Source organism: Plasmodium relictum (genome assembly GCF_900005765.1).
Source record: "Plasmodium relictum strain SGS1 genome assembly, chromosome: 14".
Lineage (NCBI taxonomy): Eukaryota > Apicomplexa > Aconoidasida > Haemosporida > Plasmodiidae > Plasmodium > Plasmodium relictum.
Window position 1 is genome coordinate 2,299,905 of NC_041692.1, and position 25,125 is coordinate 2,325,029.

The 25,125-nt window shown below is 16.8% G+C and overlaps 9 protein-coding genes across 9 annotated transcripts; 6 read left to right on the plus strand and 3 right to left on the minus strand.

The window, feature by feature from the left end:
• Nucleotides 1-1,570: 1,570 nt before the first annotated feature.
• On the plus strand, nt 1,571-2,280 carry PRELSG_1459800 (conserved Plasmodium protein, unknown function; the record flags this gene model as incomplete). The annotated part of the gene is made up of 3 exons (XM_028679696.1): nt 1,571-1,638; nt 1,753-2,134; nt 2,233-2,280. The coding sequence occupies 3 exons, from the start codon at nt 1,571-1,573 to the stop codon at nt 2,278-2,280; spliced, it is 498 nt and encodes a 165-aa protein (XP_028535383.1).
• A 185-nt stretch (nt 2,281-2,465) lies between these two features.
• On the minus strand, nt 2,466-4,437 carry PRELSG_1459900 (cytoplasmic translation machinery associated protein, putative; the record flags this gene model as incomplete). Its single annotated transcript, XM_028679697.1, has 9 exons — nt 2,466-2,489; nt 2,647-2,699; nt 2,856-2,989; nt 3,118-3,296; nt 3,392-3,468; nt 3,634-3,703; nt 3,786-4,021; nt 4,101-4,228; nt 4,331-4,437. The coding sequence occupies 9 exons, from the start codon at nt 4,435-4,437 to the stop codon at nt 2,466-2,468; spliced, it is 1,008 nt and encodes a 335-aa protein (XP_028535384.1).
• Nucleotides 4,438-5,386: 949 nt separating this feature from the next.
• Nucleotides 5,387-8,153, plus strand: PRELSG_1460000 (conserved Plasmodium protein, unknown function; the record flags this gene model as incomplete). The annotated part of the gene is made up of 6 exons (XM_028679698.1): nt 5,387-7,179; nt 7,359-7,417; nt 7,512-7,585; nt 7,677-7,710; nt 7,854-7,908; nt 8,081-8,153. The coding sequence occupies 6 exons, from the start codon at nt 5,387-5,389 to the stop codon at nt 8,151-8,153; spliced, it is 2,088 nt and encodes a 695-aa protein (XP_028535385.1).
• Nucleotides 8,135-9,265, minus strand: PRELSG_1460100 (conserved Plasmodium protein, unknown function; the record flags this gene model as incomplete). The annotated part of the gene is made up of 1 exon (XM_028679699.1): nt 8,135-9,265. The coding sequence occupies one exon, from the start codon at nt 9,263-9,265 to the stop codon at nt 8,135-8,137; it is 1,131 nt and encodes a 376-aa protein (XP_028535386.1).
• Nucleotides 9,266-10,794: 1,529 nt separating this feature from the next.
• KLP8 (kinesin-13, putative) lies at nt 10,795-14,044 on the plus strand (the record flags this gene model as incomplete). The annotated part of the gene is made up of 2 exons (XM_028679700.1): nt 10,795-10,830; nt 11,003-14,044. 2 exons carry the CDS (start codon nt 10,795-10,797, stop codon nt 14,042-14,044), a joined length of 3,078 nt encoding a protein of 1,025 aa, XP_028535387.1.
• A 642-nt stretch (nt 14,045-14,686) lies between these two features.
• Nucleotides 14,687-18,202, minus strand: PRELSG_1460300 (conserved Plasmodium protein, unknown function; the record flags this gene model as incomplete). The annotated part of the gene is made up of 1 exon (XM_028679702.1): nt 14,687-18,202. The coding sequence occupies one exon, from the start codon at nt 18,200-18,202 to the stop codon at nt 14,687-14,689; it is 3,516 nt and encodes a 1,171-aa protein (XP_028535388.1).
• A 438-nt stretch (nt 18,203-18,640) lies between these two features.
• UBC12 (NEDD8-conjugating enzyme UBC12, putative) lies at nt 18,641-19,662 on the plus strand (the record flags this gene model as incomplete). The annotated part of the gene is made up of 4 exons (XM_028679703.1): nt 18,641-18,695; nt 19,021-19,205; nt 19,307-19,423; nt 19,558-19,662. The coding sequence occupies 4 exons, from the start codon at nt 18,641-18,643 to the stop codon at nt 19,660-19,662; spliced, it is 462 nt and encodes a 153-aa protein (XP_028535389.1).
• A 678-nt stretch (nt 19,663-20,340) lies between these two features.
• PRELSG_1460500 (mitochondrial ribosomal protein L3 precursor, putative) lies at nt 20,341-21,348 on the plus strand (the record flags this gene model as incomplete). Its single annotated transcript, XM_028679704.1, has 1 exon — nt 20,341-21,348. One exon carries the CDS (start codon nt 20,341-20,343, stop codon nt 21,346-21,348), a length of 1,008 nt encoding a protein of 335 aa, XP_028535390.1.
• Nucleotides 21,349-22,035: 687 nt separating this feature from the next.
• Nucleotides 22,036-25,047, plus strand: PRELSG_1460600 (conserved Plasmodium protein, unknown function; the record flags this gene model as incomplete). Its single annotated transcript, XM_028679705.1, has 11 exons — nt 22,036-22,081; nt 22,286-22,329; nt 22,511-22,585; nt 22,667-22,765; nt 22,861-22,909; nt 23,041-23,099; nt 23,171-23,210; nt 23,297-23,373; nt 23,529-23,582; nt 23,664-23,732; nt 23,815-25,047. 11 exons carry the CDS (start codon nt 22,036-22,038, stop codon nt 25,045-25,047), a joined length of 1,845 nt encoding a protein of 614 aa, XP_028535391.1.
• Between the last annotated feature and the right edge of the window lie 78 nt (nt 25,048-25,125).

Genomic DNA, 25,125 nt, shown 5'->3' on the forward strand with positions numbered 1-25,125 from the left:
CAAAAAAAAAAAAAAAAAAGGAAAATTATATAAAATAAAGAAAAATAACATAAAAAAAAATAAAAAATAAAAAATAAAAGATAAAAAAAAAAAATAAAAAAAATATAAAAACTAGAATATAATAAAGAAATAAGTAATATAATTAAATGCACTGTATCGTGGAATAACCAATGCAAATCTTTTATAAAACAAAAAAAAAAAAAAAAAAATTGGTAAACTCATCCAATAAGGATTTTTTTTAAACAAAAAAAAAATGGAATTAATGAAATATGTTAAATAGAAAAATATAAGCCAAGAACAATATAAAATTTTATCTTCACTATGAAATAGTATTTTATACAAAGCATTACATATATATAAATAAACGAAAAAGAATTAATTTACCTATATTAATAAATATTTTTTTATTTTTTTTAATACATTTTTTTTTTTTAAGCAAAGTTCAATATAAATTCATATTTTAAATTATGATTTTATATTTAATTTAATTTTAATTAAATGAATATAGAAAAATGTTGAATATATATAAAAAATATAAGGTAAGAGAAAAAAATGATTAAATATATATATTAATTAGTATTAAAAAAAAAAAGTCCAAAATAAGAAAACTATAGTGAAAGAAAAATATTGTTGCAAACAATAAATATTATTGTTTATATTAAATGAAAATTAACATGCAATTAATTTCTTTAGTAAATTTATGTCTTAAACATTTTTTTTCCTTAAAAAGAGAGAAAAAGAAAGAATTAAATTTTTATTGCTTTTTTAAAAAAGCAAATTTGGAGAAAAAATATTTACAAAAAAATATCATATTGATTAAATAATACTACATATATATGTTTACACCTTTGTATGTTATTATATAAATAAAATTTTTTTTATATCGATATATATATATTTTATAGATAAATGTAATCACATACTAATTTAAGTATATACGTGAACTTACGAATTTTCAAAATTATGTTAAAAAATAAAAATTGGGATATATGTTCTTATTGCTCTATCCTCTTCATAATTTAATTAATATTTTACTTAACATATATCATTGAAGACATTTTTCCTTAATACGCAGTTAAATTTTACATAAAATAATTTTTCCGTTACAATTTTTTATTTTTTATCTATCTGTGTGTACATGTATTAGGTCTTATGTAATAGTACATATAAATACTTTTATTTTTATATAATATTCTTTAGTAAATTATTTTGCATGAAATATCAAGGTAAAGATAATTAAATAATGAAAATGTTTATTTTAATAATTTTATGGAAAATCCAATAATATAGTTTTTTTATTGATTTATTTGTTTTTTTTTTTTTTTTAATTACACCATTTAACCTTTAAAACACATATTTTGGCTTTACAAAAGTATTTAAATAATTTTATTATATAATGTATTAATACTTCCACCTTTTTTCTTTAATATATTCCATTATATATATTTTTTCATTTTATTTTTTTATTATTGTGTGTGAAATTTCCAAGAGAAAATAAAAGGAAAACAAAAATATACACATGCATTTGTAACACTTAATTTTTTTTTTCTTTTTTTTGTTGTAAAAATTTATGCCAAAACAAAGAGGTTTTCGTCCTCAAGGGCTAATAGCCCCGATACAAAGAATTAAATATAATGGGTAAAATATATATTTTCTAACTTTTTATTTTCTTATTTTATTTCATTTTTTCCAATTTCTTATTAGAATTAAGACTAATCTTCTAAAATATAAAACTTTTATTTTAATATACAGACCGACAATATTAGACAAGATAAATAGAGAGACAAGACCAACATGGGATGACTTAAAAGATAGAATTAAAAATCAAGAAGGAAATAGAATGCTAGAAGAATATGAAAATGCGAAATACGTAGAAGAATTAAATAAAAATAGAGAAGAAAAAATAAAAGAACAAGAAAAAAGATATATTAAAAAGTTGAAAAAGGAATATAAAAAAAAATATAAGAAAAAAAGTGATGATAGTAGCATGGAAAGTTCAGAAGATAACATCTCAGAAAAAAAGAAAAGAAAAAGAAAAAGGAAAAAAAAAAAAGATAGACATTCTTATTCTCATAGTAGTGATACATTATCCAGTAATTCAGATAAAAAAAAACACAAAAAACAAAAAAAAAATGTAAGTTTTTTTTTTTTTCATATAAGAAATTCTTTTTTAATATTAATAAAAATTTACAATTATATTTATTATATTTATTTTTTATTTTACTTTTATAGGATGATATAAATCCATATAAATTATCAAGCTTTTTTAAAATGAAATAAAAAAAGGTATGTTCTTTACAGTATTTAATTAAAAAAAAAAAAAAATTACTTTTAAAAAAAATTTGTTTTTAATATTTTTAAATGAATCAAAAACCAATTTTATTTGTATCAAATTGTATCAATTTTTTTAAAACAACGTTCATAAAATTTTAAAATAAAAAATTTTCTCCTTTTCAAATTCTCATTTAATCTAATTGATCTAGGTCGTCCTATTTTAAATTGTAAAAAATACATAAAAATGAAAAAAACAATCTATTAAAGAAATTACGTAAATATATTTAACTTTTAAATTAAAAAAATAAAATAATGTATATAATTAAGATTTATTGAGATTTCAGTATATTTTATTTAAGTATAAATTATTACCAATTCATTAATAAAGAGTTCACTATTTATAGGTACTTCATCTTCTCTTTTGTCTTTAAAGAAAAATAAATAAATAAAAAATTAAATAAAAATATAAATATATATATATATATATATATATATATATATATATATATATATATATATATATATATATATATATATACTTGCATATTATATAATTGTTTAACATATAAAAGTATTTATACCATTTTCATTTTCTTTAATTTCTCCATTTATATCATTTTTCTTTTCAATATTTTCTTTTTTTTCTTCTTCATCATCATAAAATAAATCATCATATTCATTAGTATTTGCAGCATTATCATCATCAACAAATAATCTAAAAAAATAAAACAAAATATGTAATGAATTTAAACATAAAATAGTAATTTACTTAAATATATATGTGTTAATATAGGATAAAGGAAAATTATCTATTCATAAATAAAAAAAAAAAAAATTTATTACGTTGGGTCATAAGAAAATAGTTCTTTTCCAGATAACATAGTATTTTTATTTTTTTTTTCTGATTTATCTTTTTCTTTTTGTTCTTCTTTTTTTAATTTTTTCTTCTCTGTCCTTTCAGATATCCATTTTTTAAACAATTCCAAAGTAACAGGTGTACCATTGTTTATATATTTCATTCTCTAAAAAAAAAAATAATAAAATAAAAATTATATATAATTTATGGATAAATTTAAGATAGATTTATATATATAATTCATTTATAATAAGTTAATACCTCCTCCTCAATAATATCTTCTAAGGGTCTTTCTTCTTTTTCATTTTCGGGAGTTTCTTGTTTCTTTAATATGTATCCTAAGAAAATTAGGATAAAAAGAATAAATATAATCAATAATAGTAAAATTATGAAGTTACACATTTTGACGAAAAAAATTATTAATTATATGCAAAAAAAATTATATATTCATTTGTATATTTCTTCCTTTATTCATTTCTTTATTTTCCTTTTTTTTTTTATACCTTGAGGTAGACAATGTTTATACTTGCAGTTATCTCCTCCATTAGGGCATACCCAAAACCAACCATATTGCTAAAATATTATATAATAATATAATATTTTAATTTCATTTTATAAATTTTTTTTTTTTTATTTGCTTAATTCTTAATATTACCTTGTTTTCAACAGCACTTAAAAAATATTTGCATATGATATCAGTTTTATTAATATTTTTATGTCTAATATTTATAACTTCAGTTAATTTATGAATATCCCATTTGTCTATTGTATCATCTTCTTTCTCATTTTTGCCATCTCTAATGTCTGTATATATATCAATTTTTTGTGCTTCTTTAGATTTTTTTGGATCATATGTAGATGATTCATTTATTTTTTTAACTTTCTCAGTTTCTTCAAAATAAAAAAAGGAAACGTAAAAATATGTTATTATTTACTCTTAAATATATAAAGTGTATATTATGTTTATTACTTTGATAAATTGAATTTAATAAAAGTTTTTGTTGATTTAGTTTTTCTTTTTCTTTTTCTTCTTTTCTTTTTTCATCACAATTTTTTTTTTTTTGTTGGAATACTTGTTGTTGAACTCCTTTTATATATCTAAAAATATATTTGTTTATATATATACATTTATATAAGTATTTATAGAAGACACCCATATATATAAAAATATATATATATATTAATACTTTTACTTAATACCTCTGAACACTTTTACTTTTATTTTTATTTTTTAATCCGAATGTTTTATCCTCTACTATTTTTTGTTTTTCTTTTTCTAATTTTTTGTTCTCTTTTTTTGGAGGCATTTTTTTTTATAAAAATTATAATAACCTTTTTTTTTTTTTGATTTTTTGATTATTTATTTTTTTATTTGTTTTATTTTTCCTTCTTCCTTAATATATTTGATTAATGTTTAGTTCCATATCGTATTCGAAAATTAAAAAGAAATTTATTGCTTTCTTTATAAATATTAAAAATGAAAAGTTTATTAATATTTTTTTTATTAAACTAATTAACAAAAAAAAAAAAAAAAAAAATAATAAAACTTTATGAAGAAATACAGATTTAAAAGATATATAATTTAAAATGTTTATACAAGTTGATATAAAAATCTTAAAGGAAAAATACAAATCTTTAAAAAGAAAGGCAAAGAAATTATAAATTAGAAAAATCACTATATTCTTTATGTATCAAAAAAAAAAAAAAGCACAAAAATTAAATAAATAAAATTATTTTAAAAAAAATTAAGAAATTTTGACAATATGAAAATTTTTTTTATAGAAGTATATTACAGAAATTAAAGCCTTTTTGAAATTCAGAATAATTACCTCAAAATGTTTTTTTTTTTTTTTAATTAAAATAAATTTCTTCATTATAGATGCAAAAAAAAAAAAAAAAAAAGAGAAAAATTATGTTAGGATACCTATAATACTTTAACTCTTTATTATTTTAAAGTGATTGATACACTTAAAAAAATTTTAATGATCTTAGTATAATTTTTCTATTTAACAATTCTTCAAATACATAGAATATTAAATTACATTTTTTTTTTTTTTTTCATTTCTCATTTTTTTTACAAAGATAACGTACTGTTTTTTTGAGATAATTATTTGTGTATAAATAATAAAGGTCCTCTTTTCTTTTCTTTTCTTTTCATTATTCCCTATTAATATTTAATTCAAGAAGTTATAAAAAAGCAACTTACAAAAAAATATTAAAAATGTTCTAATATTTAGTGATATCCATTTTAAAGACATGAACACTTTCCACTACTTAAAAGCTCTTTCAAAATGTAACAACTGTTATAAAAAAAATTACTATTTTAATCAATTAAGAAATGAAAGTGTTACAAAGAGAAATAAAATTTTAAAGATAAAAAAAATATCAAGACTCTTAAAAAAAAATAATAGAATAAAAATTGATGAAGAAAAAGAAAAAATTAATTTACAATTAAGCAAAGAAAATATCACAAGTAAGAATCTATTAAAATATATTGAAAATGATAAAAAGTTGTTATTATATACAATGTGTAAAATTCACGAAAAAAATGAAATAAATAGGAAATCTGCATTAAATGAGTTATCCTTTAACATAGCTGAAAAAATTTTTCATAAAGAAAACACCTTAAATATAAAAGAAAAATTAATTTATTTAAGTTGTATTAATATTAAGAAATATGCTGAAAAAATTAACTTGATAAAAGATAAAAACATCAAACATATGAATGAAAAAAATATTTTCAATTATTTTTGTACCATTTTAAAAAACAGAAAAAATTATTTAGTTGATAAAGAAATAATTGATGATATATTATTTTTTTTTAAAAATAAAATAAATAAAACAAGTATAAATAATATTTCAATCTACCTTTTTAATTTATCTTATTTAAATAGTAAAACTATAATTAAAACAAATATTTTATCCTATTTTGTTTTATATATGTTAAGATATATAAAAAATAAATTTAAAAAACGTATGTCATTAACTAACGCACTAAATTTTGTCGAATTACTAACTTCAATAATACACATATCAAAATTAAAAATAGAAAAAAATTTAGAAATAGAATATGATATAGAATTTATCAATAAAATAAAAATGCTAAATAAGAATGAATATGATATTGAGGTTTCTAATTTTTCAAACATGTGTAAAAGTTTACTTAGCGATAAGTGCGCCAATGTATTAAAAAAAGATTTATTATATAACGATAAAGAATTTTACCATTATTATAATATAAATGGATTTATTTTTAAAAAGGAAAAGAATGAATATGTAGATATGTATAAAGACGATGAAGGGAAGAAAAATAACATAAGTTTATTACATGATATAAATTCTGAAATAGTTTATTTAATATATTTTGTCAATAATTCGTTAGTTTCTTTATTTAAAAAGTGTCTAAATAACTTTAAAAAAAGTATTCTTCATAAAGTTTCCAATGATAATTTACAAAGCAAATTTTATATCATAGGTAATTATATGTTTCAATGCTTACATTTTAATATTTTTTGCAAAACTTTATTTCAATATTTTCAAGAAATAATTATCTATATGAGTAAAAGTAAAAAAATGCTTTTTTTTAATTTATCTCCATCAGATATAGTTCATTTGATACATTTATTATCTGTACAGTACCATTTAATTAGAATTGATGAAATTGTAGAAAGTTGTATTTTAGAAAAATGTTTAAATGCATTATTTATTGATGATTGCAAAATTTTAAGTAAAAAGGATAAAGTTCTATTATATATAAGTGTTTCTAAACTTCTTTTTTTTTCTAAAAAAAATTATATTGAAAAATTAAATAATATTTTAACGAATGAATTCATAAATTGCACATATAGAGATTTATATAGTATAGTATATTCATTAAATTGTTCTAAATATTACGATTTATCATTTATTGAATCATTATTAAGAAATATTTATAAATTAAAGCATAAATATTCTTCGAATCAACTTTTAACAATTATATCAATATTTTATTCATTTAATTTGAATTTATCAATATACAATTTACTAATATCATATTCGAACAAAAATGAGTAAGAAATATATATATTTTATTTTATATTTTTAATTATTTTGATAATTATTATGTAGTTAATTCTTATTTCTATATGTTAATTATTTTGTTTGCTAATTTTTATTAGTTTTATTTTTGTGTAATAATTATTTTTTTCATTATATATATATATATATATATTTTTCTATTAATTGTTAGTATTGGAAGCTTTAAGAAGGACGAGAAAATTACAATAGACAAGCTTAAAGATAATAAAGGTTTGAATTAATTCAAATATATATAATTTTTATTTTTTTTTTATAAATTTTTTTTTTTTTATATTTAATATTAATTTTATTTTAATTCTTGAAGAAGCAAAAAAATTAGAAGAGGATTTAGAAAATAAAGAAAGAATCTTAAAAGAGTTATCTTCACATATTAAAGAAGTAAATAATTAATTATAATTTCAAGTTTACACATTTTTTTTTTATCTCTCTTTCTATATATATATATTAATAATACTTTTCTTTTCCGTAGAACTCTAATGATAGTTTTGTTTTTAATGAATCAGGTATTTTTTTGGATAAATTTTGATATTTGTCATTTTAAATCATCATATTTTATAATTATTTCTTTATTGTATATGTTTGTATTTAATATATTTTTTTATAATTTATTATTTTATTTTACTTTTTCTTTAATTTATTTGCGCAGATTTATTAGAATTTGATTCTCAAAATAACTCTAAAAGTAATATATCTGAAGAAAGGTAAAATTGATATATATATATTACCATATACTACTTTGTATTTTTTTATATACTTACAATAATTTAATTGATATATATATACTTATTTATTTTGTGTTTATTATTAAAAAAAAAATTTTTTTCTTACATTTTATGTATTTTCTTTCTTTCTTTTTTTTTTTTTTTTCATTAGTATTTTAATGGATGATGAGGAAATAAAAAAGTATATAAAAAAAAAGAGAAAAAATCAAAATAGAAAATGGTAAATGTTTTTCTCATTTATTATGTAGTCTAAAATAAGGTCAGTGGATTCACAAAAATCTATATCATATAAAAAAATTTCAAAAGAAATGCTGATCTTTACTGTATTCTTTATATTTTTTTTATATAACTTTGTAATATTTTTATTTTTTTTTAATGTTTTATCATAGTATCCTTTTCCACTACCTATTCTACAACCATAATTATTGTATGCAATTAATGGAATAATAAAAATAGTTTCATTTTCTTTGTATGTAAAATGAAATAATTTATTTGTTATTATATTTAAATTATTTAAATTAAAACAAAATTTCTTGATGGAATTTAAATATATATATAAAAAAGGAACAAATATATTAAAATCGTGCTTTATTAATAAATTATCTATTATATCAAATGGAAAAAATATTAAATCACCACTTTTTGTTGTTATGGGTACATATAAATCAAAATAAAAATAATCATATAATTTTTCAATAATAAATAATATGTCAACTTCCTTTTTTGTAGGTATATATAAGCATATATTAAAATTAGACTTTTTATTGTTAAGATGTGTTTTTAATTTATTACAATAAGTAAAAAAATTTAAGTTCTCAATATCTGTTATGTTTATATCATTTATTCCACTTTTTTTTAAAAAAGCAATAACTTCATTCAATGAAATTTTTTTATAATTATATTCATATGTATATATTTTGGTAAAATCAAATTTTTTTTCTTTTTTTCTTTCTAAATTTAATGAACTAAACAAAATATACAAGTTCCTTATTAATAGGGTATATAAATAATCCATATATAATATGTTTTTTTTTTTTGAGAAAGTCTTATTTTCAAATATTTCAATTTTCTCACAATTAAAATTTAAATTTTCTTTATTTTTGTCTAAATTATTTTCTATTGCATGTATGATATTAACACAAGTATTATTTTGCATAATTAATGAATTCCTTAAAATAATTTCTCTAATTTTTTTAGCATTCTTTCTAATAATTTCTTTTAATTCTTTATAATTTTTATATTCATAATTTTTAAAATAATCTTTTAAGTCTATATTTATAATGGATTTTATATAATTATTGTCTAAATTTATTTTATCGTATGATTCTAAATTCATATTAATTCCTAAAAGTAAAAAAAAAAAAGAAAAAAAAAAAAAAAAAAAAAAGCGCATGTACATACACAAATTATGTGCAATTATTATTATAAAGAAAAATAAGTATACAAATTTAAGGAAATGAAAAAAAAAAAAAAACTAAGTATTAAAGCAAAAATAGGAAAATATTAATTAATTAAAATAAATTAATAAATTGATAGAAAAAAATTGTCTTCTAATTTTCAAGAGAAGCTTAAGATTAATTCATATAAGTTTATATGTGTATACTTTACCTTACATAAAAATTTATAAAAATTTAAATGTATAAAAGTTATTTTATTTTATTTTTAAAATATAAAAAAATTTAAAATAATTTAAAATTCATATAAAAAAAAATTCATATTTTAGTTTTTAAATAATGTCTATATCAACTGATAAGTCTAAATATATAAAAAAGAAAGAGACCTAAAAATTGGTCGTTCTGAAAAAAAAAAATTCTTGATATATTTAAAATAATTTTTTATGAATTTATTTAATGTTTTTTTATATAAATAAGCATAAAGTCTTTGTATACATATATATATATAAAATTAAGTTTTTTTTTTTTTTTTTTTGAGTGTTTAATATATACATAAAAATTTTTTTTAATATATATGAATAATCTTTTTTTAGGGAATTCTTTAATCAATGTATAATTTTTTTTTTATTTTTTTTTTATAATAGAAGTTTTTTAGAAAAAAAAAATAAGATGTATAGAATTAAATTAAATAGATAAGACCATGCATCAAATTTTATTATATACTAACATAAAATACATATATATATTTATATACACATATATATAAATATAAAACTTGAAAATGTTATAATTAATGAGGAAATTTTTTTAAGAAAGTATAATTACTTATTCATTAGAAAAACTTGTTTTCTCAAAAACTTATAAGTGTGCAAAAAGAAAAAAAAAAAAAGAAAAAAAAAGGAAAAAGGTAAAAAAAAAAAAGTAAAAAGAAAAGAAAAAAAAACTTAAATTATAAAAACATAAGGAAAAAATATATATTTTTTTTATATTAATGTCCAGTTTAACAGAAATTATTATTATGTATATATACATTTAATTCTGAACAACAAACATCAAAAATTATCATAACACTCTAAAAATCAAATGAATAAAAACATATAGAGAAATATAGGAAAAAATTAAATATATATATATATATATATATTTGCATTTTTTTTTTATTATTTATAAAGTATCTTTAAAGTATGAAAATATATTATTCATTGTTTTTTTTTTTTATGTTAATTTTAAATGTATTATAATCAAATATTTCTATATATATGTATATATTTGGATATAATTAAAAGATACAAAGTATGTGTTGCTTATTTAATTATAAAAATTATATATATATCATGCAAATCTTAGATTTTTCAATATTATATAATTCTACAAAATAAATATGCTCTTGCATTTTTTACTAAATATTATTTGATGTAAAGTAAAAGCAAACATTTTTAAACTTTTATAAAATAACATGCTTAAAAAAACAATGCAACAGAAAAGACAATCTATTATTAAAAATAAAGTAATACTTAAAAAAAAATAAATAAAAAATATAAAGATATAAATATAAAAACGTAAATATAAAAAAAAAAAAATTAATAAGGACATATAATAATTAATAAATGTATATATAAAAACTTAAAAATAAAAGTAGGTATATATATTAATAAACTAAATTTTTATTTTATATTTAGAGTGAAGCTTATCCTCAGAAAAGTGTAAATTTGGGAAATAAATTGAAAAATAGAACCAAAAATGTAAATAGTAAAATAAAAGTTGTTGTAAGAAAAAGGCCAATAAGTGAATTAGAAAAAAAAAAAAAAGACAATGATATAATTACTGTTAAAGATAATTGTACTATATATATAGATGAACCTCGATATAAGGTTGATATGACTAAATATATTGAAAGACATGAATTTATTGTAGATAAAGTATTTAATGAAGATGTTGATAATTATACAGTTTATTTAAATACTATTAAACCATTATTAGTTGATATTTTTGAAAATAATTGTGTATGCTCATGTTTCGCATATGGCCAAACAGGAAGTGGAAAAACTTACACAATGCTTGGATCTCAACCATATGGGCAAAGCGATACACCAGGGATATTTCAGTATGCAGCAGATGATATATTTAATTTTTTAAAAATATATGACACTGATAATAATAAAGGTATATTTATATCATTCTATGAAATATACTGCGGTAAGTTATATGATTTATTACAAAAAAGAAAAATGGTTGCAGCATTGGAAAATGGAAAAAAAGAAGTTGTTGTCAAAGATTTGAAAGTTTTAAGAGTACTAACAAAAGAAGAATTAATTTTAAAAATGATAGATGGAGTTTTATTAAGAAAAATAGGAGTAAATTCTCAAAATGATGAATCATCAAGATCCCATGCAATATTAAATATTGATTTAAAGGATTTAAATAAAAACATTTCATTAGGAAAAATTGCTTTTATAGATCTAGCAGGAAGTGAAAGAGGAGCAGATACAGTTTCACAAAATAAACAAACACAAACTGACGGTGCTAATATAAATAGATCTTTATTAGCATTAAAGGAATGTATAAGGGCAATGGATTCAGATAAGAATCATATTCCTTTTAGAGATTCTGAATTAACAAAAGTTTTACGAGATATTTTTGTAGGAAAGTCTAAAAGTATTATGATTGCTAATATATCACCGACTATTAGTTGTTGTGAACAAACTTTGAATACTCTACGCTATTCATCAAGAGTAAAAAACTTTAAAAACAAAACTAGTACGAATGAAGATGAGGATGGTAATAATGAAAAAATAAGCATATTAGATTCTAAGAATACTGAATATAATAATGCAAATATAGAAAATATCCCAATTAAATCAAGCAACTATATGCAAAATAATAAAATTAGTATTAAATTAAATGACATAAAGGCGAAAAATAGCACTTTAAAATCTAAAAATATTGATAAAAATAAAGATATCTCTATTCATGGAAAGTTTAATTCCATCAATGATTTTGATAAAATAAAAAAAAAAAAAAAAAAAAGCCTTTTAAATTATGACAATAATTTATATTACGATAATGCAGCAAAAAAACATAATATTGCACAGCAAAATTATACTTTTACAGATACGTCTGATTTTTCTTCAATTGATGAAATGAATTGTAACCTAAATAATAATGAGAAAAATATCTTTTTAAATAATAAAAATGGTAAATCAGGTAAAATAAAAAGTAGAAGTAGTTGTGACACCACTAATAGCAAAATGAAAAATGACATATTATTCAGACATAGTGCAGGGAATGTGTTACCTAATTTTAAATATGAACAAGAACAAATAAAAGATAAGATATTTTTAAAAAGCAATAATTTAGATAAAGCAAAAGATAAATTAAATAATATGAATAATTTTTATAATGTGATCACTGACAAAACGACAGCTAATAAAAATAATACTAGTGCACAATCCATCATTCAAAAAAGAAATATAAATGAAAAAGAAAATAACAAGAATAGTGATAATATATTTTTTGATGCCATTTCTTATAATAGAGATAATAGCAATCAGTTGAATCCTTATAATAATCAAAACCTTTTCAGCACAAATAATAATTCTTTGAATAATCCTTATATAAATAATAATGATACTTATATGAGTAGTGCAATGAATTATGATTATACCTTACTAGATAAAAATTCATATGTGGATATAAAAAACAGATCAGAACAGACAATTAATATTTTTAATAATAATGAGGGAAATAATAATAATAATTTTGAAAAAAACAGTAATGAGTTTAATAATAATTTATCAAGCATTAATGCTATAATTTCTGAATCTTCTGCATATAATAATGATTTTTATGACTTAAACTACCATTCTAATAATAATAATATAATAAATAATAATACATGTATAAATAATAATAATATCTTAAATGATTATTTAAATTTGGATCAGAATTATAGTTCTAACACTGTATTTAATTCTAATGCAAGTAAACATATTGATAAAGAAAAAAAAAAAATTGTGAATAACGAAGAAATGGATAAAAATAATGATGAAAACACAAATAAAATAAGTAATTTTTCAAACAGTGAATATCTAAATCAATTTCAGAATAATATTAATAATATGTTAAATAATTGTTTAAATTCTTTAAATATTACAAACTTATACGAAGATACACAAAATATATTAAATAACATTTTGCTATCAAAATACAAAACAGACAAAGATTCTGTTATAAAAAAATATATTAACGAAGACATTAATAACATGAGTTTAGAAGAGTTAGATAAGTATGCGCAATTAATTTATGAAAAAAGAAAAATTATATTAAATAAACTTCTTTTTTTATTTAAGAAAAATGTAGATATTCAGACAAACAACGAAACAAGTGATTTAAAAAAAGATTTGGTTATGTGCCACATATGTAGTAATAATCCAGATGATCAATTTCACTATTATGCATATAGTAGATTAGAAAAGGATATTATTAATTTGATAATGCTAAGACAGTTTTGGTGCGAAAGTGAAAATTTAAGATTATTACATCAATACCTAACAATAGAATATCAAAATAGATCAGCCAATTCTATTTTATTTAATGTTCCTAATAATAATGAAAATAGTTCTTCATTAAATAAAAAATATGTAGAAGATATAAAAAATAGTCAGGATATTAATTTTAATAAAAATGAAAATAATAATAGTACTAATACTAAAATGAATTAATAAATCATGATATTTTAATAAAATATAAAAATTTTAATTACAATAATAACAAAAAAATGTAAAAAAAAAAAAAAAAGTATAATATGGAAACAACATATTATAATAATTATTAATTATATTTTTACTTTTTTTTTTTTTTATAATTATTAAGAAAAAAAAAAAATTTACACATTGCTTAAAATGCATAGAATCTCATATTAACAAGATATATCCAGAGAATTTCTAAAGAAAAACACTGAATATTCAGAATAATATTTTCGTAAGTATATAATTTTTTTTTTTTTGTTTTAAACTATTTAAAAAAAGGAATAAATATTGGAAAATTGTTTCATTTTTCTTATTATTTATTTATTCTTTTTATATGTATTATTTCTTAAAGCTAATTTTGGTATACTCTAATTAAAATTATAGATAATAAGAAAAATTTATATTCTTAAAGAGTTATGTATAAAAAAAATTATTAAAGATAATACTTAAAATTGTAAAATAAAAATAGAAAAAAAAAAAATAAAATAAAATATATTAAAATTATTATTATTTTTTTAAAAAAAAAATAAATAATAAATTAAATGATAATAAAACTATTAAAAAAAAAAAAATAAATAAAATAGGCAACCTAAATTTATAAAAATAAATGAAGGGCTATATAAGAACTATATCAACATAATATGGGAAGTGTGACAATTCTTTTATGATTCTCCTATTTAAATTTAATGATGTTATTATATCATAAACTTGATTATGTAAATTAGAAGTTGAATATATAGGTTTTTCTATAAATGGAAAAATCGCTACAAAATTAATATTCAAATAATTTTTCTCATTTATCAAATTAATATACCTATGACTGTTATTATTTATAAACTTATAACTAAAAATATCGAATAAATTTAAAGAATTATTTAAATTTATATAATTTAAATTCTTTTTTTCCTTTTTTTTTGTTAAATTATAATTATTATTCAAATGCTTATTAATAAAATAATTACTATTTGTATCATTATTATTAACTACGCATGTATCATTTGAATATTTATTAAATGATACTATTTTTTTATATTTCCTTAAAAATTTATTATACAATAAATTACTATAAAGATTTCTAATATATTTATTGAAAGATATATTTTTTTTTTTATAATATGATTTATTTAAAATACTAAAATTCTTAACTCGATTTTTCTTTTTAAATATAAAAATAAAATTATAAATTTTTTTAAAAGTATATTTAAAAAGGGTAATATCTGATGATTTAATAAGCTTTTTTTTCGATATGTTTTTTTGTAATTCTTGTATAATATATCTATATTTCTTGAATAAGTCTCTTATGTTTTGTGTACAATAATTGCAGTGCATAAATAGTACTAAGATAGATATTAATTTTAACTGTGTCTTACTTTCCATATTTAAATTATTTATATTAGATAAATTTATTTGTTGAAAAAAATAATTCAAATAATTTTTACTTAAAAATTTGTATATCATATTATAATAGCAAATATAAAATGTAATATTTATCAATGATTGCAATGACTTTATGTTTTTATAATTATTGAAAATAATTTTATTAAATGCTTCATTATAATAGTCTAATTTTAATAGTGAAATGGCAATATTACTTAAACTTTGATCATTAATATGTTTTTCTATATCTTTTTGAAGTATTAATTTATTTAAAAGAAATTTAATCAATTCTATATCTCTTATTTTAAATGATGCAAATGAGTGTATAAGATTTGCTAAATGAATTATATCCAAATCAAATATATTTTTTTTAATTAAATAAGAAATATTAAAAATTAGATCATACCTTAAAATTTTTAAATTTTGAATAGCTCCCAAAGAATTAGATACAATTTGAGAGAAAAAAAAATTTTCATTAAGCTTTTTTATTATCATATAATCGTCATTAATACTTATATTTAGTATAATATCGCCTATATATGCATTAATGAGGTCACATAAGAAGAAGTTAAGAATGTAGTTACAAATATATAAACGATTAATATTTATATCATTATAAGTGTATAAGTTAATATATAAGTACTTACTTATTTTTTTAAAATAATCTATATTATAATCTATATATTTATCGTATATAACTTTATTTACAAAATTGTATATATATATTTTGTTAAATTGTCTACTAAATTCATTTAAGTTAAAAGTTACAATTATATGATTAATTATCTTATATATAGAATTTAAAGAATTAACAATATATTTTATATTATTATTAATATTACCTAAATCGTAAATATTGTGATATTTATCATTTTCATATTTAAAAGAATTATTCTCATATTTAAATGCCTTTTCATTTATTTGAGTTCTTTTTAATATATTAATCAACGTAAAATAATTTATACTTCTATTTACTGCTATATTAAGAATATTATTTTCATTAAAATTATTTTCTAAATTTGAATGAAAATATTTTTCATCCAAAATATTTTCCTTATTTATGTTTTTCTTGTCTTTTTCTGTTAAGTTGCCATTATAATTAAAAATATTATTTACTTCAAATTTATCATATTCTATAATAGCATCATCTTTTTTTTTAATAAATAATTTTTCTATAATCATAAAATAATTCTCAAATAAAATTAATAAAGCTTTTATTACCTTCTTGTATTCACTTTTATCATAATTAAACTGAATAAAAAATTTAGAAAAATTATTTAAAAAAGAGGAATATATTTGTATATTAATATGATTATTATTATCATTTTGAATTAAAAGATAATTTTTGTGATTTATATAATCAAATAATATAGTTTTAAGAAAATTATTTTTTATATCTAATTTTAAATAAGAAGAGTAAAATAATATGAAATCTAGAATTTTAAATGATTTATAATTATTTTCTAAGTAATTTAAAAAATATAAAGAAAATTTGCTATATATCATATATTTAATTTTTATTAATTTATCTTTGTGTCTATTATTTTCAACACTATTTAAATAAATATAATAATTTGTTAAAGAATGAAAAAATACAATTAACGATTTTTGGTTATATTTTATATTATTGTAAACTTGATTTTTTTCTGTATTATTTGTATATATTATAGTATCTAAGTAATTTTCCAATTTATTAATTAAAATATATAAAAATAAATGATTATAATAGTTTTGCTTTGTATGGATGTGAAAAATGTAAACTAAATCAATTAAATTCATTTTATGTAATATTTTTTCGCTTATCCGATCTAGAAAAAATAAAAATTCATTTGTTCTTTTTATATTATCTCTAAAATGTTCATAAAATGTATATATTTGTAATAATAAGCTTTTTTCAAAAAGTTTATTATCAAACATATACATATAATTAATTTGAGTATCTATATTACTATCTAATTCATCTAAATATATATGTTTTATGTTCTTATTATTTATGTTACTATATATCACTATCTTATAATCATTCTTAAATAAATTACAAAAACTTTCTAATTTAAAATATTTTATATCATTATTTTTTTTTATACTACCATTATCAAATATATGTGTATCAATAATGTAATTACTTTCAATATTTGTTTTTACTATTCCATTTTTTGTTTTATCAGAAATTCTTGTTATATCTTTATTGCAGTTATTTTGCAAAGTTTTTTCATTATTATTGTTATAATAATTAAAATATTTATGTTGATCATTTCTACTTGTTAAAAAATCTTCATTAAAAATTATTTTATTATATTTTTTATTTTGCAAAATATGATTTAAATAAATGTATTTAATATGCCTATTTAATGTTGTGTCGTTCTTTATTATATTCTTTAATATAAAAAGGTAATTCAACTTTGTCAGTATTTGAATGTGTATTCCATTACTTTGAGATGATTTATTAAGAAAATGTTCTTTACATTTTTTATCAAATTCCAAATATAAAAAAAAATATTTTATATTGCATTTACTTATATTTTTAAAAATGCTTATTTTCTTTTTTAGTAAAATTTCCTGATCTTTAAAAATTCGAAAACTATCATAAAATAATATATTTATATTGTAAATATTATCATGATATTTCAATATTTCAAAATTATTATTTTGGTTATAATTTTTCTTTACTGTCACGAAATTTCTTATATATTTTTTTCTTATTTTCTCCTTAAATAAATTGGAAAAAAGTAAATAATTTTTTTTTTTTTTCATATTATTTATTTCTAACAAATATTAAATAAGAACAATTTAATACAACAACAAAAAAAAAAAAAAAAAAAATATATATTATATATATATATATATATATATATATATATATAAGGCCTAATTAAAATACATATATATTTATAATATTTTATACATGATAATTTAATGTATACATATGATTAATATAATTAGGTTTAGCATTATCTAATTTCTTTATTTTTTTAATTAATATATACATTTAAAAAAAAAAAAATATATTATTTTTTAAACTGTATGCTCTATATTTTTAGAAAAACAGTTAATTTTTATATTTATTAATTCATTTAAAAAAAGAAAAAAAAAATTTTTTAATAGTTAATTCCAAATAAAATTTAGTTATTTCAATTTTAAGATATAATACACTGAAATTTTCTCTTCTACCAATAATTTCTTGATTGTATAATGAATAATGAAAATATAAAAAAATTAAAACCATTTGAATTAATACTTCAAAAAGGTATAACATTTTTTATAATAAAATTGTTTAAAGAAGAATTAAGACATTTTTACAAAATAAGTTATAGTATAATTAATATAAATAGTTGTTACATATATAAAATGCATACATAAATATTAATATAAATATAAATATATATATATATATATATATAAAAGAAATATTAATGCAAACACTTACATAAGTACATTTCGCAAATATAAAAAGCAACATTAACGTAAACACAAAATTTTAACTTAATACTAATGCCTATAAATTATATATACACAATAATATTAAAATAAAAATTATAATTAATAATCTTTTTTTTTTTTCTTAATAAAAGAATTATTGGATTTAGATGAAATAGAAGGTGTAGAGCTTTTTTTGATTGAAGAAAATAATCTAAAAGAAATTGGAATTTCAATTACACCTAAGGAAGGCTATTTTAGAAATAAAAAATTTAAATTTATTATAAAATTTAAAGATAGTTATCCTATTAATCCACCAAAAATCATATGTCTAAATAAAGTAATTATTTATATAAATAGAAACATATAAAAGTAAAAAGATATAAAAAAAAAAAAAATAGTTTATAATTATATATACTTATGTTTTTTGTAAATTTTTAGATATTTCATCCAAATATTGATGAAAAAGGAAATGTCTGTTTGAATGTTTTAAAACTTGAATGGAACCCTATTATTAATTTACAAATGCTAATATTAGGCTTACTACTTTTATTAAATGTATAATAATACATTTTAATATGATCAATTATATTTTCGTTTACTTGTTATATATATATATATATGTATATGTTTAAATATTCAAATATTACTTTAACTTTTATAATATTATTTTATCCTATCTTTTTTTAAAGGAACCTTCAACAGATGATCCATTTAATCAATTAGCAGCTGATGTATTCAAGAAAGATAAAATAAAATTTCAAGAAATAAATGACTCTATTTACCAAAAAAATTAATTTCTTTATTTTTAATTTTTTTTTTTTATTAAATATAAATGTACATTAAATTTTTTTTTTTTTTTTATAAATATACATATATTTTAATTTATTATTTATAGTGAATAACGAATTATTTTTTTATATTTTTAAATATTAATTGAATTTAGAAAGAAATATGAGAAAATATATTATTAGACTTTAAAAATTAAAAATATTATTCGTTTACTTTTTAAATAATTTTGTTAAACTTCAAAAAAGAAATTTTTTAATTTGAATAAAACTTTAAAAATATATTAACTATTTTTATTTCCTTTAAAATAAATATATATATATATATATGTAAATTTGTTATACACTTTCTATAAAACATAGTGAAAATATTGAAGATAAAATTTAAAAAAAGAAAAAAATGATAAATAAGTAAAGCAAATTGAATTAATAAAATTCATAATAATTGTTTTTATTATAGTAATAATTTATATATTGTTTATAATAGTAGATAAAAATTTAGTAAAAATGTTACCACTTAATTTTTAATAAAAGAATATTTAATTTTTCAAGAAGAAATGGAAAAAAAAAAGAAAAAAAATATTATGAGGTTGAATAACTTGTAATAAATTATATAGTATATAAAGCACTTAATGTAAATATTTACATAAATATATATATATATATTTTTTTTTGTATTGCTTAACTATGAATAATTACTTAAGTAAAAGAAAAAAAGATATTATTTCTTCCTTTTTTTTGAGAATAAAAGAGAAAAGAACGTTTTATGCTTCAAAATGGATAAGAAGATTACAATTATTAAATGAAAAATATAATTATAAAATAGATAAAGAAGAAGAAATAGAATATGAAGAAAAAAAAGAAGATGATCAAATAGAAAGAGTATATCCCTTATGGAATAGTAGAAGAACAGGCTTACTAGGATATAAAGTTGGATGTATGAGTGTTTGGGATGTATGGGGAGTAAAACACGCAGTAACAGTTGTTAAGATAAATAATTGCTTTGTATTAAATCAAAAAAATATTAGTAGAAATGGTTATGAAGCATTAGAAATAGGTATAGGTAACATGAATGTAATAAAACAAAGTAAAAACAATATAGGTAATTATATTAAAAGAAAATTAGGTTTTGTACATAAAATAAAAGAATTTAAATGTACTAGTGATTGTTTCCTACCTATTCAACATAAATTCTCTGCTAGACATTTTTCTCCAGGTCAAAATTTGTTTATTAGTTCCAGTATAAAAAATAAAGGATTTTGTGGAGCTATGAAGAAATGGAATTTTAGTGGAAAAAACCAGTCACATGGAACTGAGAGCAAAGCACATAGAAGTTTAGGTAGTGTATCAATGGGGAAAACTATTAATATTGTTTTTAGAAATAAAAAAATGAATACCCATATAGGAGATAAAAATTTAGTTAAATGTAGTAATAACAAATTGTTCAGAATTAACAGCTTAAAAAATTTATTATTTATTAAAGGCCCGATTGGAGGTTATAAAAATAAAGTTATAAAAATATCGGATGCTAAAGGAAGATCTTTTAATAAATTTAAAAACAAAATTTTTCTATATTATCCAACTTTTATTTATAAGAAAAATAAAAAATATAAAAATGTTATTGATATGCCTCATAGTATAGAAGACCCATTTCTTTATAACGAAATACCATTATATGAGCCATCTAATAAATAATTATGTATTCTTGAACCTTTTTTTGAAAAATTTTCAGGATTATATATTTTTCAAATTTTCGAGTCTTTCCCTTTTTCTTTTTTTTTTTTTATTTTATGTATATTCCATTAATTTTGAACTTTTTCATATATATATATTTTTTTTGTAAATTTTTAACATCCCAAAATATTTACTTTTTCCTAAACTTTTCCTCTTTTTATCTTTTAAAAAAATTTGAAAATTTTAATTTCACTTTTTTTTTTATATTCGATCTCAAAAATGTCGTTATTTCCTTTTTTTCCTAAAAAAATAATTTTAATATATATTTTTTTATATATAAAAAATAATACACATAAATAACAAAAATCAATGAACTATTTTTATATATTTTTTTTCATATTTTTTTTTTTTTTTTTTTTTTGTTCTAAATCATCGCTGGAACTTCCAATTTTTTTTCTCTTTTTAACAATTTTATCAATTTCTTGCATCTCTTTTTTTTTAAGAGACTGTTTTAATTTACAAATAATAAAAATTGAAGCTTTTATATTATAAAAATGGTCTTATTTAAAATAATTAAATTTTTTATTTGAATCATTAAGATTTTTCCATTTGAATATTAAGAAAATTTTGAACTTTCTATTGGATAATATAACCAAAAAAATATATACTAGAACTCATTTTAATTTCTCAGTAAAATTCTTAGCGCTCATGAAAGAAGATAAAATAAATGTTAAAATCGATAGCGAAATTAAATGTATGTATAATGGTTTTTTTTTAATAATTAAAAAAAAAAAAACTAAAAAGCATCAAATTAATAAATAATATATCTATAAAAATATAGAAAATTATATAAATATAAGTATATATCTTAGAAATGAAATTAATAAGGCTAAAGAAATTACTTAAATATTTTAACAAATATATGTTATATATATATATATATATTCTTTATTAACAGATAATAGAAGACATATGGAAAAGGAAAAAACTTCAGATAATAAAGTAAATTTATACTTTTTAATTTTTACAAAATGCATGATAACATTATATTTGCAATATTATATATAAATAAATATATCACTACTTTTTATTTTTTAAATATTGATACATATATATTTAACATTTTTATATTACTTTTTAATAGTAATAATTATTATGGTGTATTATTTTATATTTGCTACAGGATTGTAACTATGAATTATTTAAATATAAAAGAAGTTTATATTTAATCAGAAAAGCTATAAAACTTATAAAAAATGTAAATATATAATAAATTATAATTAAAAAATGTAGATTATATATATTTTTTTTAATTACTATTTTCGATTATCTTTTTCAGCATTATCATAATAAAATAAATAAAGTTGATACTCTAAGAATAAGACAAAGAAAAAAATTATTTTACTTGGAAAAAGGAAATATAATTTTAGAAGATAAAGTACATTTAAAAATCTAAAAAAAATAGAAGGAAAAAAAAAAAATAATCTAATTATTTTTTTAATAATATATACCATTTTTCTTATTCTTTTTTAGTGTAATTTTTATTCTGAACATGTAGAAGAATTAAAAAATATATATACTGGTACTTTTTTAGAAAATAAAAAAAGCAAATTATAAAATATTAAAAAAAAATAAAAATAAATATAATAATAAAATAATAATACATTGTTTCTACTATATTGTAAATAATTTATTAACATTTATATAAACTAGAACAATTAAACCTGAAAAATGACAAAATACAAAATCTACAGGATGAAATAAATAAAATGGTATATTTTTTGTATTTATTTATTTACTGATTTGCTTCTGAATTTATTTATTTTATATTTTTTACTCTTAGAGGGGAAATTACGATGATAAATGTGAATCTAACACTATTAGTAAAAATATATATATATATATATATATATGCAAAATAATTTTTAATAAATGAGAAGAAATATTTTTTTATTATTTTATTTATTAGGAATTTTAAAATTACGTGAAGATCAAATTGAAAGATTATCTGAACAACTAAATACAATAAATAATTTATATCATAAGGCTAGAAAATATATATATATATATATATTTAATAAAAATAATAAAGATATATATGAAAGATAAAAAATTAAAAAAAGTTTTAATATATAACATAAAATATGCATTTGATATAATGTATATATATGTTTAAATCATTTCATATATTTTTCTTTCAGCAAGTTGACAATAATAAAAAATTAATCAAGGAAATAGAAGATTTGAATAAAAGCGTATTATTTAAAATCTAATAAATTTAAATATCATTATATATATTCTTTAAATTTTTTTTTTCTTTTTTTAAATAAATATAGATACTTTACCTTAATAACAAAGTTCAAGAAGAAAAAAATAATACAGAAGATATAAAAAAGAAATTTAAAGTATAACTATTATATTTTTTAATAAAAAATTTAATATTTATGTAAAGTTAATATATAACTTTTTTTTTTTTTAATTTCTTAGTTTTATAAAAGATATAACAGGAATAGAAAAAAATTTAAACTTAATTTTGAAATCATTAATCAACATGAAGAAAAACAAAAAATAAAAGAAAATGATGACATATGTCTATCTATTTTATGCCTTCTCAAAACAGAATTGGAAACAATAGATAGTGAAAATAAAAATGAAAAAACAAAAGAGCAGGATCAAAAAAGATTTAGAATAAAGAATCACAGTTTCTTTAAAAAAATATTAGAATCAAATTATAAGTATAAAAAGAGTAATATTTTTGATCATATTTATAAAAAACAATTTTTCTCTTTTTACGAGGAAAAATTCACAGAAAATGATAAAGTTAAATTTCAAAATAAAAAAATTTTTTCTTTTCCTTTAAATTATAAAAAAAAACTGAACAAATACAATAATATACATAATTTAAATAAAAGAAACGTCGAAAAAACTAATGATAAAAATAAAGAAATTTTGAACGAAGGTGATAAATGGAAAAACTTATCATTAAGTAATATTTATTTTTACAATAATTTTAATGATAATTTTGATAATAATAGTGAGTATTTTAATAGAAAAAGAGATATATTTGATAAGAATTGCGAAGAAGAATATGATAAAAATAATTATGAGTATAATGATAAGTCCGATGGTCATTATATGTATTATGATGAATACGATAATATGAATAATAACAAAAATTATAATAAAAAGAAAAATAAGAAAAAGAATGATTATAAAAAGAGTAATGAATATAATAATAAAACTAATATCAATTATAACAATATAAGTAGTAGTGAATATAGTTATATAACTGATAATAAAATTAATAATGATAAAAGTGATAATGAATGTATTAACGATAAAAATAATGAGAACTATAATATAAATAATAAGAATAATAATGGACACAATGATATAAATGATAATAAAATTAATGATGATAAAAGTGATAATAAATATATTAATGATAAAAATAATAACGAGAACGATAATAGAAATAACAAGGATAATAATGGACACAATGATTTAAATGATTATAAAATTAATGATGATAAAAGTGATAATGAATATATTAACGATAAAAATAATAACGAGAACAATAACAGAAATAATAAAAGTATAAATGATAAGAGTAATAATAAATATAGTGATATATTTAACAATAAAAGTGCTGATAATAAAAGTAATATTAAATACATTAATGATAAAAATGCCAATGAGCATAATAACAAGAACGATTAAAAAAGTAGCTAATATTATTATAAATATAATCCTGATTGTTAATATAAAATTAAAAAAAAAAAAAATATAATTTTAGTG